This window comes from Megascapheus bottae, chromosome 25, assembly GCF_031878675.1.
Source record: "Megascapheus bottae isolate mThoBot1 chromosome 25, mThoBot2.hap1, whole genome shotgun sequence".
Lineage (NCBI taxonomy): Eukaryota > Metazoa > Chordata > Mammalia > Rodentia > Geomyidae > Megascapheus > Megascapheus bottae.
Genome location: NC_143533.1, coordinates 14,097,133 through 14,112,103, shown reverse-complemented (window position 1 = coordinate 14,112,103; position 14,971 = coordinate 14,097,133). Strand labels below are relative to the sequence as shown.

The following is a 14,971-nucleotide window of genomic DNA, read 5'->3' as shown; positions in this document are numbered from 1 at the left end:
GTATCCTACCAGGGAGAATGCACCTTTCTTCCTTTAACACTCCTCATGGTTGTGTAGATATCATGCCTTTTCCTCGGCATGAGGTCTTAGAAAAGTAGAATTCTAAAATGAATTTGGACCATTTTGTATTAGTGACAATCTTTTTAGAAAAGCCAAATGAGAACTATAAATGTGTATTAAAATTTGTATAATCAAACTGCATACCAGTAGCCTACACCTATAATCCTAGCTACTTAGAAGGCTTAAGATCCGAGGACCATGGTTTGAAGCCAGCCTGGGCAGAAAAGTCCACAGAACTCTGGTAGGCTTATTTTACGTTACACTTCATGTGCCTCATGGCTTATGAAATGTAGCAGTCTTCCAATCCCACAGCAGTGGTGGTCAGACCCACTGCTTCCTCTGTCCTGGTCATGGCTCAGGCTGGGTTTCCCTGTCTCCTCTGGAAGAGGGCCATCCCAGCCCAGAGGCATGCCTTTACAAGAAAGCCACAGCCAGGCCACACAGATGGGTCCCCCCCCTCCACTCTCCTCCCTGCCAACTTCAGGGTCCTGCCTCTTCAACCTCTTGCAAATACCTATGTTACAGGTCCCACCCAATCTTTGCAGTCTTATGTAAAGAAGAGTCCAGATTTTTTCCACTCTTGCACCCATACCCCAGCAATAGAAAGAGCATTTTGTACCACATGCATTTCAGAATAGAAAAGCAGATGTGCAGGCCGGGAGTTTGGCCTAGTGGTTAAAGTGCTTGCCTAGCATGCATAAAGACCCGGGTTCGATTCCTCGGTACCACATACATAGAAAAAAAAAGCTGGAAGTGGTGCTGAGGCTCAAGTGGTAGAGCTCTAGCATTGAGAAACTCTAAGGACAGTGCTCAGGCCCTGAGCTCAAGCCCAGGACTGGCAAAAAAAAAAAAAAAAAGCAGATGTGCAATGCTCTCATGCTCCCTTGAGTCAGTATCTCCTCCAGAAGAGTAGTTTCGTATATTTTTTTTCTCGTTTTTTAAACTTTACAACATACAGCTGATAACTCTCAGAGAGGACATCAGCCTATCAGTCACTGTCTTAATTAGACTCTTAGAGCTTGGTCAGCTAGTAGCTTAGCAGTACTTGACCAAAAAAAGATGGTTAAGAAATCAAATAAAACCTTAGAAGATGGGCCGGGAGTTTGGCCTAGTGGTAGAGTGCTTGCCTAGCATGCACGAAGACTCGGTTTGATTCCTGGGTACCACATACTTAGAAAAAGCCGGAAGTGGTGCGAAGGCTCAAGTGGTAGAGCTCTAGCTTTGAGAAAAATCCAAGGACAGTGCTCAGGCCCTGAGCTTAAGCCCAGGACTGGCCAAAAAAAAAAAAACCTTAGAAGAACAAATCATAAGTTTTTTTAAAAAATGAACAAAGACAAAACAGTCACTAAGAATCAAGTCTGGATATACACTAAATACTAAAATCCTGTCTATGCAAGCACATCATAACTGCCTCAATGTGAAGTTATTTAGTATAAATAGGAAATAAGTCCTACCAAAAAAAAAAAATAGTTATGTGCCAGGAGTTTGGCCTAGTGGTAGAGTGCTTACCTAGCATGCATGAAGACCCAGGTTCGATTCCTTGGTACAACATACATAGAAAAAAGCTGGAAGTGCTGCTGTGACTCAAGTGGTAGAGCACTATCCTTGAGAAAAGTCCAAGGACAGTGCTCAGGCCCTGAGTTCAAGCCCAACAACTGGCAAAAAACATAAAAGAAAAAGTTATAAGTCCTAGCTAGGCACCAGTGGCTCCACCTATAATCCTAGCTACTCAAGAGGCAAAGATCTGAGCGTCACAGTTTACATCCAGCCCAGGCACAAAAGTCCATGCGACTCTTATCTCCAGTTAACCACCTGAAAACTGGAACTGGCAGTGTGGCTCAACTAGTAGAACACTAGCCTTGAGCTGAATTGCTCAGGGACAGTGCCCAGGCCCAGAGTTCAAGCCCCACAACTAATCCCCACCTCCCAAAAATAAAAGTCCTACCAGTATCTGCTTGTTTCTATTCCTTGTACTCATAACAATAACAACTCTTTCCTCCTGTTCTAGAGAGAAACCTGAACCCCAAAGCAGCCTGCCTTAAGAGAAGGGAAGAAGAAAAAGTTTCTGCCGTATCGGCAGAGCCACCAACCACACTGCCAGGAAGCCATCCTGGGCTTAGTGAATCTACCAACCCTATGGGTCATATGTAAGCATCAGCCAGGTAAGTGTGGGTTTTAGGAGAAATTACAGGTATGTCTTAAATGGTTAGAACCTTTGATCTGAATTCTCTAGTAGACATTGTTCATGGGAAAGGCCACATAACATTTAGGCTAGCAACAAATACAGACTCTCTTTTGTATAACCCAAGAGCCAGTTTCATTTTATATTAAATTACTGTTGTCTTCTGAATATACCACCTGTGATTTCTAAAGAAATGGTGGCTCATGCCTGTAATCCTAGCTACTCAGGAAGCTGAGATCTGAGGATGGAGGTTCAAAGCTTGCCTGGGCACTATAGAGTGAGAGACTTGTCTCCATTTAACCACTAGAAAACCAGAAGTGGTGCTGTTGCTCAAGGGGTAAGGCTATAGTTGAGCTGAAGAGCTCAGGGACAGCACCTAGGCCCAGTGCTCAAGTGCCATGACAGAGAGAGAGAGGGAGAGGGAGAGGGAGAGAGAGGGAGAGGGAGAGGGAGAAGAAGAAGAAGAAGAAGAAGAAGAAGAAGAAGAAGAAGAAGAAGAAGAAGAAGAAGAAGAAGAGGAGGAGGAGGAGGAGGAGGAGGAGGAGGAGGAGGAGGAGGAGGAGGAGGAGGAGGAGGAAGAGGCTCTTAAGGAAGGATCACAAATGCAATTGCGACCCCATGGGAAATTGACTCATCCATCACAACCATCAGAAAATATTTTTGTTTCCCTTCAGCACTTTGTCCAGAGTGCCTATCTAACTCATCAGTATTCTGCTAATCATTCTTTACGGTGCATCCTCCATGCATAAAGGAGTCACCTCTGTTTTGCTATTGGAATCACAATTCCAGCTTGTATCCTTGCACAAGAGAAGGGCAGGCTTCCTCCCACCTGCAGCCTTACTGCATAACATTCTCTATGACCTGTTAATGAATGTGAAGATGTTGGATAATAGACGCACAGTACTCACCTGGCACAGTTTTATTTGTTGAGACTGTTCTTCTGATCTTCCTCTTCGTAGCCTAAACACCTGTATTATTTTTTTAAGGCTATGTAGTTACATCAGCATCTAAGTTGTTAAGTTAATATTTACGAAACTGAAAACAGTGTAGAGTATGATGAAGTATTTGAGGCAGGAGTATTTTAGTTAACAGCATGGATTTAGGAATAGACTAGGTAGCTGTATTCTAGTATCATTGTGTAGTTTTATCAGTTTTATCAGAATATTTCAAATAATAGAGACAAATACAAAAGAGGTATAGAGCAGGAAACTAAGCCACGTTTTGATACCTCTGAGCTGGCAGTCTAGAATAACTTTAAAATAACTTATAAACATCAATCAGTAACTATGCTTTTTCTAGAGTTTGGTTCTTACCACCACTAGCTGGATCAAGCCATTAACTGATAGAAGGGGGAAGAGTCAGTATAATTATTTAAGTCAAATTGAGGGCATGGCTCAAATAGTATAGAGCTTGCCTAGCAAGTACAAGGCCCCAGGTTCAGTCCCTAGTACCACCACTCCCCCCAAAAAATTTACAGAAGAAACAGATGTACATTATCAACAAAGTGTACTAATTGCTAAATCTATATAATTCTGTATACCACATGGTTCTTGGTCATACGGCTGCCTTTACATACACATTCAGTGAAACTGAAAGGCCTCAGAGCAGTCCAATGTGTCACTTGTGTTATTTCAGTTGCCCACAGTCTGCAGCAGTCCAGAAATTCTAAATGAAACATTTAAGAAATGAACTGTTTGAATTGAAATTTCACTACATCACATCCAGGGTGTAAATCATCCCCTTTGTCTGGTGTATCCATTCTGTATACATTGTCCATCTGTTAGTGGTTCAGTAGCCATCTTCATTATCAGAACTTCTGTCATAGTGTTGCTTATTTGTATTCAAGCAATTCCATCATGGCCCAAAGCAAGAATGTATATTGTAGTGTATTGTCATATTTATTATGTAATTATTTATTCGTCTTTTACTGTGTCTGATTTATAAACTCCTCGGTAAGTACATACAGACAAAATATAAAATATATAAGATTTAGTACTGTCTACATTTGCAAGAATTGGCAACAGATTTTGAGACACAGCCTACTCCAATTAGAAGGAAAAGATACTTGGCAGCCTGCTAATTTAATACAAACCTAGGTGTAAATAACACTAACTTGTTTTATTTGGCAGAATGGTGTTTCCTTTTAATAATTGCGTACTAACTGGTGCTGTTCTCTCCCTGCCACAGTTCCAGAGTTATCAGTAGGCTAGATAGAAGGTGACCTCTCCTCATAAGGACTTGGACAACTCAGATTATCTGAAGACACAAACCTGACAGGAGGGAGAAGAAAAAACTTAAAGCAAGAAACTCCAATGTAATCCTACGATCAAAGCAACTGGTCAACACTTCCATCTGAAGTGAAGATAGGAAGCTCATCCGATAGAGTGTCAGCCCATGAGATGCTTGCAACATATCATTTCGTTGCAAGCAGTGCGTAGCTTCTGCACAATCAGAGACTGTCTCAATTTCTCCACTCACCGTGGAAGTTGCCTTGTGCCTAAACTGAATTGACAAATGCATTGTAACTACAAAATTTATTTATTGTTATGGAACTGTAAGGTCTGCATATAAAGGGAAAGAGTTAATGTGGAAGGCTGGTCTACCCTCAGCTGATGCCAGCATTCGATAAAGCTGTTTGCGGCAGAGAACAAGCAGTGACAACCATTGGCCCTTAGCATTCCCGGCATACCTGTTAGTGTCTTAAAAAGGAAGGGAAAAGTCTCGCTGCCCTCTCCTATCCTTTTGCCATATGACTAGTGTTTTCCATGAAAATAGGAAAATGTTACTTGGTATAGCATTTCTCTCGCTCTCTTTTCTTTTGTTTATTTTTATTTTCTCTTTGTGGGTGTTCTATTTGATCTCAGATCTCTGATCTGAATAGTTCATGGTCACAGTCCAGAATCCTCCATGCAGCCCTCTGTGCTTTGCACATGGACCTTACAATGGTAAGCAGATGCATCTGTGACCATAGTCTAGCTAAGATTTTGAAAGGGGAAATTTTGTCCCCTACATTTTCCCCCAAATAAATACACATTGCTTTATTTCTAATAATGACTAAGACTTTTCAAGCTTCTAGGTTTCCATAGTAAAGCTTGTAATAGCAAGAAGTATAAATTACAAGGGAAGACTCTACTTTCTAGAAATTGCTTTGTTTTCCAAGCAGTAAGTACTACATAATATAGTACTTATAAAGTAGTAGCTGTAAGTAAGCACAAAATACCTTCCAAATGCAAGGACGAGTCTTCATGCTGTGATTATGGTGAACATCACACAACCCAGAAGGCACCAAGGCAGGTAGTGTAATATGTGAACACACCACTCTGAGGCTAATTACCTAACAGAATACAAGAGCAATGGTCACCCACGTCTCCTTGTCCTAGCCTTTATTTCTCTGTCATTTGTATGGCCGGTCAGTGGGGAGGAATTTGGTGGGTAAGTTAATCAACTGCAAGCCATCTGCCCCATCCCAAGAAGATGAGCCAGATTAGCATTGCACCTGTACTTCTCAGTCCATCTTCATACCATGCGTGAAGGCACACTGTCTCTAACCCTTACGAGTCGTTCTCTTGAAGACATAATCATCACTTGGAACTTCCATGAAATCTGTCTTCCACCCCCAATAATCCTGGGAGAGAAAAGCATGCTAAACACGGTTGTCTTGGCTTAGTAATTCCTTGTAGCCAGTATCAACAGTGGCAATCAGCACACAGAAGAAAGAACCCCAATCACGATGTAACTTAAAGATTTTTGTTAATTTTTAAGAACAAACAAAAAAAATTAACTTCAGATCCTCCAATCAGGATGATTCTTAACCAATCAGTGGTTTGTGAACTTAGTGGACTTTTTGGTTCCCTTAATTTGCGTATATTCTTCAATTACAGCAAACTATCTGTGGCCTTGTTCTTCATTTCAGTGTTAATCAGCTAAACAGAAGTTGTTGCTTATGATGTGTGAGTGAACATATGCCACTGCCTGGCCTTTTTCCTTCAGAGCTTGTTGTCTTTTTCGCTATATTAGACTTTGCAGTATGCCCAGAAGCTTTCCTTCATAAAATAGAAAGAAAAAAACATTTGGCTTATTTTTCACTGTAGCTAGTCTTTTATACAATAATCTTGTAAGAAAATTTCTTGAATTCTAAATATTACTCTTTCTAGATTTTTGAAATCGAAAGTTTTCAGTAAAAAGTTTCTTACTTTATTTTATTATATTAGGTAGTAAAAATGTAGGGTTATTTACCATAACCTGTTCATTAATATCAGAAATTTACAATAGCATTTTAAGACCATAGTAGGATTCTAGCTTACCGTGTAGTACCTATGGAGTATTGTAAGAGCTAATTGTTCGAGATGAATTGCTTCTCATCTTGTTCTCCAGTTTCCATTGTTGGTTTATTGCAGATTTGTATCCTGTGTCAAATTCAAGGTATTATTGATAAACCTTTTCAACCAGCAGCAAGAAGTTCAAAATTTTTTTCTGTCACTGTAACAGAAAACACAATATGTATATAACATTTATGTAGCAATAAATGTGCCATCTTTTTTTTTTAACATGGTAAATTCGTGAGTTTTTTTTTGTTGTTGCTTTTTTTGTTTGTTTTTACAGTCCTTTTTTTACTGCAGCTTGTAATGTATTTTGTTTTCTCCATCTCATTTCTCACAGAAAGGCTTGTGCTGCACTGTTTCCTGTCTGCACTGACTACATCTCCTGGGCAGCCTGCAGGACAGAGGGCTGGTACAGCAACGGTGGTCCCGCTGGTAGTTTCTCAGGCTGTGTTTCTCCTCTTCCTGTCATTGATAGTGGCCTTAATTCACATCCTGAAAGCACTTCTACGTGCCCCCTATATCCTGTTATAATTGGAGAATGGCATTATTTTCTTTTTTCAAATTAATGGCCCAACTTTTGGCGCACGCACACACACATAAAACATAGTGATGATTGCTGACAGCTTCACACTAAAACAGGCTACCAGCTGGGCATAGTGGTTCACAACTATAATCCTAGCTACTTGGGAGGCTAAGATCTGAAGATCACGGTTCAAAGCCAGCCCGGGCACTAAAGACCACAGGACTCGTACCTCCAATTAACCACTAGGAAACTGGGAGTGGCCCTGTGGCTCAAGGTGTAGGGTGGTAGCCTTGAGTTGAAGAGGTCAGGACTGCACCCAGGTGCAGAATTCAAGCCCCATGATAGACAGAAGAAAAAAAAGAAAAAAAGAAAAAAAGAAAAAGCAGGCTCCCAAAACTGACTTTCTAGGGGCCCTTGTATGCACTTCTCACAGCTACTAGCAGTCCTCTGGGGATCCTGGCAAATAGCTTCTTTCTCCTGGTGGATTTTAAAATGCACTACTATGTTGGAGGCACAGCATGTCATTTTACTTCTTGTGGAAGTTGATGAAAGTAAGCTTTTTTGTTTGATTTGATACCATTAAAGATCACTTTGGCTTTATACAAAATGACTAAATTAAAAGCTCCATCCAAGAAGAAAACACATGGTCTTAGAATTCAAATGAAGTCTAGAGGTTTAGTCAGCCCTCTCGTTAATATATCTGTAAAAATAGATGTAGGAAAACTCTTATCTCCAAGATCACAGCATTCAAACAGATCAAAGCACTTAAAACGCCTACAAAACCTCCTTGCTTCTACTTCTAGGCAGTTCCATTCAGTGACTTCATTTTCTCTTCATGGTTCTCTCTAGTTCTTCTATCCTTAGGACAACCAGGTTTTAACTTGCCATGGGATGGTATGTGTGTTTCTGTGGTAGCTTTGGCATCTCAACAGTGCTTGATTCAAATCCAAGCTCAAAATCTAATTAAATCCATTTCCTTATCTGGGAAATAGAGCCTTTTAGAAGAATTGTGTAAGTATTGAATGAAACAATAAGTGGCAAGCTCTTCCCATGGTTCTCATCACAGTAAGTACTCACTGAGTGATAAACATTTTTAAATAAACAGCATTAGAACTAGCCCCCAGAAGAATTCTCCTTCTGCTACCACTGTGAAAGGCCAGTAGCAAGCCCCTCACTTCAGGGTTTGGCACTCCGGTGCAGCAACCCAAGGAAACGTGTCTGTCTCTCCAGTGATCATTTCTGGCTACATTTGAAGCATTATTTTTTAAATTGTTTCTGAACAGCTGTAGGTCTGCAGTAATGGTCAGTTGGGTCCTTGGAAGCAGATGCCAGGATAGAGTGAGACACACAAAGACTTTACTGAAAGGAGTAGCTGCGGAAGATAAGAGGGGGATGCATTAGGAGAGGGCAAGGACAGCTATCAGACTACAGTACAGATCTGCCATCAAAACTGCCATGGAGCTCTGTCGGAAATTCCAGTACAATCCACTGTGAGCAAGCAGGAATGGAAAGAACACTGCTGTTGAGGTGCAGAGGCTGGAGGCTAACAGCTAGCTACACTTCCAGGCTATTGGGGACAGGATCAGAGGCACCTCCACCTGGTTCTTAACACAGAAACCTGTGACACAACCAGAACAAAGTTACCCAGAAGGAACACGAGCCTGGTGGGTTTTTGTTTGTTTTGTGGGTCTTGGGCCTTGAACTCCCCGGCCTGGGCACTGTCCCCAAGCTCTTTTTTTTTTTTTTTGCCAGTCCTGGGCTTGAGCTCAGGGTTTGAGCGCTGTCCTTGGACTTTCTCAAGGCTAGAGCTCTACCACTTGAGCCTCAGCACCACTTCCGGCTTTTTTTCTATATATGTGGTACCAAGGAATCGAACCCTGGTCTCTGTGCATGCTAGGCAAGCACTTTAACCACTAGGCCAAACTCCCAGCCCCAATGTCCCTAAGCTCTTTAGCTCAAGGCTACCTCCCTACCCCTCCAGCCACAGCCACTTCCTGTTTTTTTAGTGATGAATTAAGTCGCAGATTCTGTAGTGCCAGGGCTGGCTTTGAACCAATATCCTCAGATCTCAGCCTCCTGAGTAGTTAGGATTATAGGCGTGAGCCACCATGCCCAGCTGGTGTGTTTTTTTGTTACCCCCCACACACACAAAAAAATACTGTATATATTACTGCTAGATTTCTTTGGAGAACTGGAATTCCCTGTAACTCCTCATTGCTCTCAGCTGGACTAAGGAAATCTGAGTCCTAGCCCCTAAGGCTCATTGGATTATTTGAGTGTCCACAGGAAACAGCATTGTGCTCATCTCTGCTGGTTCAGTAGTATCTTCACAGTCACCCTTGTTCTGGAGTGTTTCCTGTGGGTATCCTTCATCCCCAGGGCTCTGTCCTCTTTAGAGCTGAAGAAGCTGAATGGAAACATATTTCCTGTAGTTTTCTTTCCCTTTAATCAATTATTGTCAGAAACCATGGAAGAGTTTTTCTCTTACCCTTCACCTAGTCCTCTAGTCCCTCCTTGCAGCTTAGAGCATCATCTACCTTGATCGTGAGGGAACTCTGAGCCGTTTCACCCTTGGAGATGGTAAGCACATTGCCCAAGGCCTCCTGGCATCTCACAGCCTGTGAAAGTGTTTGCAACCTGGGGGTAAAATGCCAAATAGTCAGAAACTATCAAACGAAAATCATTTGAAAATCACAGGAAACTTACAAGATTAAATTGCTATGTAATGTGGTATTTGAGCTTATTTTCGCATATGTGATTTCAACAAATTAGGTCTAACAGAAACGTACCTCTCAGTGGCTCATACCTATAGTCCTAGCTGTTGAGAAGATTGAGATCTGAGGAGCGTGGTTCAGAGTCAGCCCAAGCATGAAAACCTCTGAGACACTTATCTCCAACTAACCACCAGAAAACCAGAACTGGCGCTGTGGTTCAGAAGTATTCGAGAGCTAGCCTTAAGCTGAAATACTCAGGAACAGCACCCACACCCACGATTTAAGCCTCATGACTGATCAAAAAAAGAGTCAGGCATTGATAGCTCAGGCCTATAATCTAGCTACTAGAGAGACTGAAAATCTGAGCATTGCAGTTCAAAGCCAGCTTGGGCAGGAAAGTCTGTGAGACTTGTACCTCCAATGAACCACCAAGACTGGTAGAAGAAAAAATTGAGAGAAAAGGACAACCAAATTGAAAGAAATTGTGTTCCTGTTTCCAGACTTCATTTTACACATAGAAAACTCATTAATGACTACCTAAAAGATCAAATCACATTACTAATTAAAAAAAAAGCCAAGTCAACCTGCAAAAATGGTGTTTCCATACAGTAACTGAACTGTGTGAAAAATCAGGAAAACAATCATCTTCATAATAACTACCCAAACTTGAAAGTTTGCCCAAGACTGAAAACTAGAAATCATTGATGAAAGTGGAGAAACAGAAGTAAATGAATTAGAGCTCATGAATTAGAACTAATACTGCTAAAAAGGTCCGTATCATCCAACCTAGAGTCAGTTTCCTATCAATTTCCAAAACACTTGTCAGACAAAAAAGAAAAAAAAAAACTCAACGTTTGTATGGAACCTTGAAAGATTCCCCCCCCCCCCCCAGTAATCACTGCAATCTTGAGCAAAAGGAAGTAAGCTGGAAGCATCCAATTCTGAATTCCAAGAAAGATTATAAAGCTATAGTGATCAGAATCAGCATGATACCAGCATAGAAACATACTTAGCTATGATTATGTGTTCCTGTAGTTCTAGATGCTTACGATTCTAAAACAGGAAGATCACTTGAGCTCCCAGGGTTGACATTAGTGACTCATAGCTGTAATACTGGCTATTCAGGAGGCTGAGACCTGGAAGATCGAGGTTTAGCCTTGGAGAAAAGTCTGATAATGGCAGTTAACAGCAAAATGCCTGACTGGAGCCTGTGACTCAAGTGTAGAGTTACCAGCAGGATAAGCAAACTGAGTAAGAGTGTGGACATAGGTTTGATACCTAGCAGTGTGTGTATGTGTGTGCCATACATAGCAGCAGTCCCAATCCTAAAGAAAGATTGTATGTAGTGGCAGCACTGTTCACAATAACCAGCCGTAAGGAAATCAATCTAAATGTCCATCATGAGATGAATGGCTAAAGAAAATGAATACCTGCACAGTACTAATCCTTTAGCAAGAAGAAAGCCCTATTATTTGTGATGTGGCTGAGCCTGGAGGACATTACATTGTATGAAATGAGCCAGACACCCAAAATAACATGATGTTGTATGTACAGTCTAAAAAAGAAAAAGAAATCTATGGAAGCACAGTAGTTAACCGGGAGGTGAGAGATTGAATGAGACGTGGGAGTTGGAAGTAAAAGGACTAGGTGGAGGTGACCAATATGAGGCATGGTGATCAAGGACACTAAATTTCAGACAGGAGGAAGAAAGCTGAGAGATACATTGTACACCATGTTGACTATAGAGTTGTGGGGCTAACCAGCACCATCCTCATTAAAGCCTATGTTGAAAGGAGTGTCCTGTTTTCTACATTGTTTCAGCAGTGAGTTATTGATCAACACTGATAGCTCATGTGGCTTGATCTCTCTCTGAACTGGCAGATTAATTAGCTTGATTCCCAAGCATCATTCTTAATTAGGCACAGGAAGAAAGGAAAGAGGAACACAAAGGGACTATTCTTCCCCTAAGGGATGGCTGACCTTCTTGTCCTAGGCGGAGGAGGAGCAGGAAATTGGAAGAGGAACCAAGTGCATGCCTCTCAGCACCAGAGTGTTTCTTCTCTGTCCAAAGTGGGCAGTTTTTAGCCAGGAGGACTTGCCTCCTGCTGAGAATAGCCTGTGCCAACCCAGCATCTTCTGTGGAAATATGTGTTTCATCTTTTTGTCTTGTTGATACACAGTGAAGGCAAATTCAAGCAGGAACCCTGAAGTATCTGCCCTTGGCTTAAGGAAGTCAGTGGAGAATTCAGGTGAGGGAAGTGTAGGAGGATGGGAGGGGATAGTTGCTCAGAAACTTAAAAAGAAGGAAAAGGGGGCCAGGGGTTTGGCCTAGTGGTAGAGTGCTTGCCTAGCATGCACGAAGACTGGGGTTCAATTCCTCAGTACCACATACATAGAAAAAAGCTGGAAGTGGTTCTGAGGCTCTAGCCTTGAGAAAGCCTAAGAACAGTGCTCAGAAGGAGGAGGAGGAGAACCATTTCTTGCTGCTTAGAAGCAGCAGGAGCCATCTTGTTTTATTCTAGACACCTAGAATTTTCCAGTGAGGCTCAGTAGCCCAAAGCTCTTCATGGACAAGCAGAAGTAAGAAGGGGCTTGTGATTTAGCTGTGAACACTGATCATCAGAGCTTCTGTGAGATGGGCCTAAGATCTGGGGACTTCAGCACATGAGTTCTGCCCCAACTCTTCCCCCTACCCCAGAGAAGGCAAAAGACACAGTATTTCCAAAGACATGATAGAATGCAGTCTTAATGCTTTATTCATCAGCACTCTGACACATGCGGACTCAGGATTGTTGAGACCACATCATATGAGAAATTAAGTTGAGCTCCAGTAGCTCACACCTATAATCCTAGCTACTCAAGAGGCTGAGATGTGAAGAAACCAGTGGTAGAAGCCAGCCCAGGCAGGAATATTAGTCACCTTTCCCTCTAGCTTAGCTGCTTGCTCACTGCTGATGCTCTACAACTTGAGCCAGGCTTTCAGTGTCTGGCATTAGTCTCTCCAACTTATCTTCTCCAGGTGGGCTTTGAACTTTAATTCTCCTGGTGTCAGCCTGAAGCTAGGTTGACAAGAATGAGTCCACTGATACCAGGGATGATTTACTGGTTTTAGAAAGAGGTAGTGGTGCATATCTCTAACCCCACTAGGAGGAAAACAACCGAGTGTTTTACATTTGAAAGGTAAGAGGATCTTTTTGGTTCCAGGATGCTTCTAACAATCTACAAGATACCCTACCTGGAAAATGAAATAAAGGGTTCTGGAGAGAGACTTCAAACACACATACTCACACACTAGGAAGGACACAGGTGTACCGCCAGACACTGGTGCTGCTCTCTGGGATCATCCCAGTCTCCAAGCCTCTTGATAAGAGGGCTGGGTCCAGAGAGCTTGGTGGAAGCATGTAGGGTGTCGAGTCCAGATTTGCCTGGGAGCTGCTGATGGAGAGGGAGGCTCTGCCAAGCTGTGTGGGAAAAGTAGATTTTGCAATGCCCTGGGTGAAGTGAAACGCTTGGAGGGCCTGAGAGCTGGAGTGATGAATATTTGGAAAAGATGTCTAAACAAAGCAATGAGGAGGCTTCTTTGTAGTAGTAGGAAAGAGATGAATCGACACCTACAACTTCAAAGGTCCATGGATACACTGGGAGGGGTGGGAGGGGCACTACCAGGCCACAGGGCAGGGGTGATGCTGGGACAAGCCAGCAGCAAGGAGCCCCAGGTGGGGCACAAGAGGCCCTTCAGGGCATGTCTCAGGAGTGCTTTGAACCCCTCCTCCCCCTGGTAAAATTTGTTCCCACTTAGCTTCTCAGCTAAGCATCCCAAGAGCCACTTTTCAAATGCAGTGTTTGATTTCCCACACTCTATATGGACTTGGTACTAGCTGACAGGGACTTGGTACTGAGTGGCTATAGACAAGTGGCTCAGCCTCCCTGGGCATGGAAAATGTTCATAAAAGAAAAATCCATGTATCAAATTGTCAGGGGGCTGGGAATGTGGCTTAGTGGTAGAGTGCTTGCCTAGCATGCATGGAGCCCTGGGTTCCTCAGTACCACATGAACAGAAAGAGCTAGAAGTGGCGCTGTGGCTCAAGTGGTATTGTGCTAGCATTGAGCAATAGAAGCTCAGAGACAGTGCCCTAGGCCCTGAGTTCAAGCCCCAGGACTGGCAAAATAAAATTAATTGTCAGCTCCTTGTAGCTCCACTTTCTATTCAGCAGAGCTGTAACCATTGATGACTTGTCTGGTCTTTCTTTGGGGGTGAGAGGGGGGAACTCTAGCTGCACATCGTGTGCTGGAACTAAGGGAGGCACAAACATGACCAGGACCCAGAGCAACAGAAAAGGCACAGGTCAGTGGGGGGATTCAGCCACAGAGACAAAGCTTTGTGACAAAAATAGCAGAAGAAAACATGAGCTGGAGCCTCGGGTCTTCTGGCTTTACATTCGTTTTTGTTTTTGTTTTGTTTTTGCCAATCCTGGGCCTTGAACTCGGAGCCTAAGCACTGTCCTTGAGTTTTCTCAAGGCTAGAGCTCTACCACTTGCGCCACAGCACTATTTCTGGCTTTTTTCTATGTATGTGGTACTGAGGAATCAAACCCAGGCTTCGTGCATGCTAGGTGCGCACTCTACCACTAAGCCACGCTCCCGGCCACATCCATTCTTATATTGGCTAAGTTGTATTGAATTGCAATTTAACCTGTTTGTTGAGTTCTGAGAAAGGCTTTCTGGATTCCTCTGAGTTGGTAGAAGGCGAGAGGCTTACTCCTTTTGAAATAAGGATACTGGGTTTAACCGCTGCCATCTGGGCAATGTGGTGGATGATAGGGAATTGGGTTGCACTGGAGACATCTTGGCTTCCGGTTGGATGAAGTCCCACCCCCAGCCTGATGGGCGTTTCTTAGGCAAAGGCGGGGACTTGGACAGTAGGTTACTGCACCTGCGCAGTCCCGTGCCATGAACTCGCGAGACTCTGGCGCTTCCTTTGACCACGCCCCCGGAGCGGGACGCTACTTAAGGCACGACGCGGTCAGGCGCCATTTTGCGTGTAGCTCCTAATTCTCCCCAGGGGGCCATGGCGCCCGTCTTCAGCGCCGTTTGGCAGTTGACCAGGTTTGTTGCGCTTCCTTTGCATCACTGCCCTTATGCCCCGGTTTCCTAACCGTGTGAAGTGTTC

The 14,971-nt window shown here is 43.0% G+C and overlaps 2 protein-coding genes across 9 annotated transcripts in view; one reads left to right on the top strand and one right to left on the bottom strand.

Annotated features, from left to right (window-relative positions):
• Tcf12 (transcription factor 12) overlaps positions 1-6,789 on the top strand; it is a 266,660-nt gene extending 259,871 nt beyond the window's left edge. For all 8 annotated transcript variants that reach the window (XM_090358334.1, XM_090358333.1, XM_090358330.1 and 5 more), the window contains 2 exons: positions 2,069-2,222; positions 4,430-6,789. In XM_090358334.1, coding sequence (XP_090214460.1) covers positions 2,069-2,211 — 143 coding nt within the window. In that variant the 3' untranslated portion in view covers positions 2,212-2,222; positions 4,430-6,789. The remainder of the gene's footprint in view (positions 1-2,068; positions 2,223-4,429) is intronic.
• Positions 6,790-9,532: 2,743 nt separating this feature from the next.
• Positions 9,533-14,644, bottom strand: LOC150046426 (uncharacterized). Its single transcript, XM_090357754.1, has 3 exons — positions 14,495-14,644; positions 13,090-13,262; positions 9,533-9,724 (listed from the first exon to the last, which is right to left on the bottom strand). The coding sequence occupies exons 1-3, from the start codon at positions 14,597-14,599 to the stop codon at positions 9,583-9,585; spliced, it is 420 nt and encodes a 139-aa protein (XP_090213880.1). The 5' UTR covers positions 14,600-14,644; the 3' UTR covers positions 9,533-9,582.
• Positions 14,645-14,971: the final 327 nt, after the last annotated feature.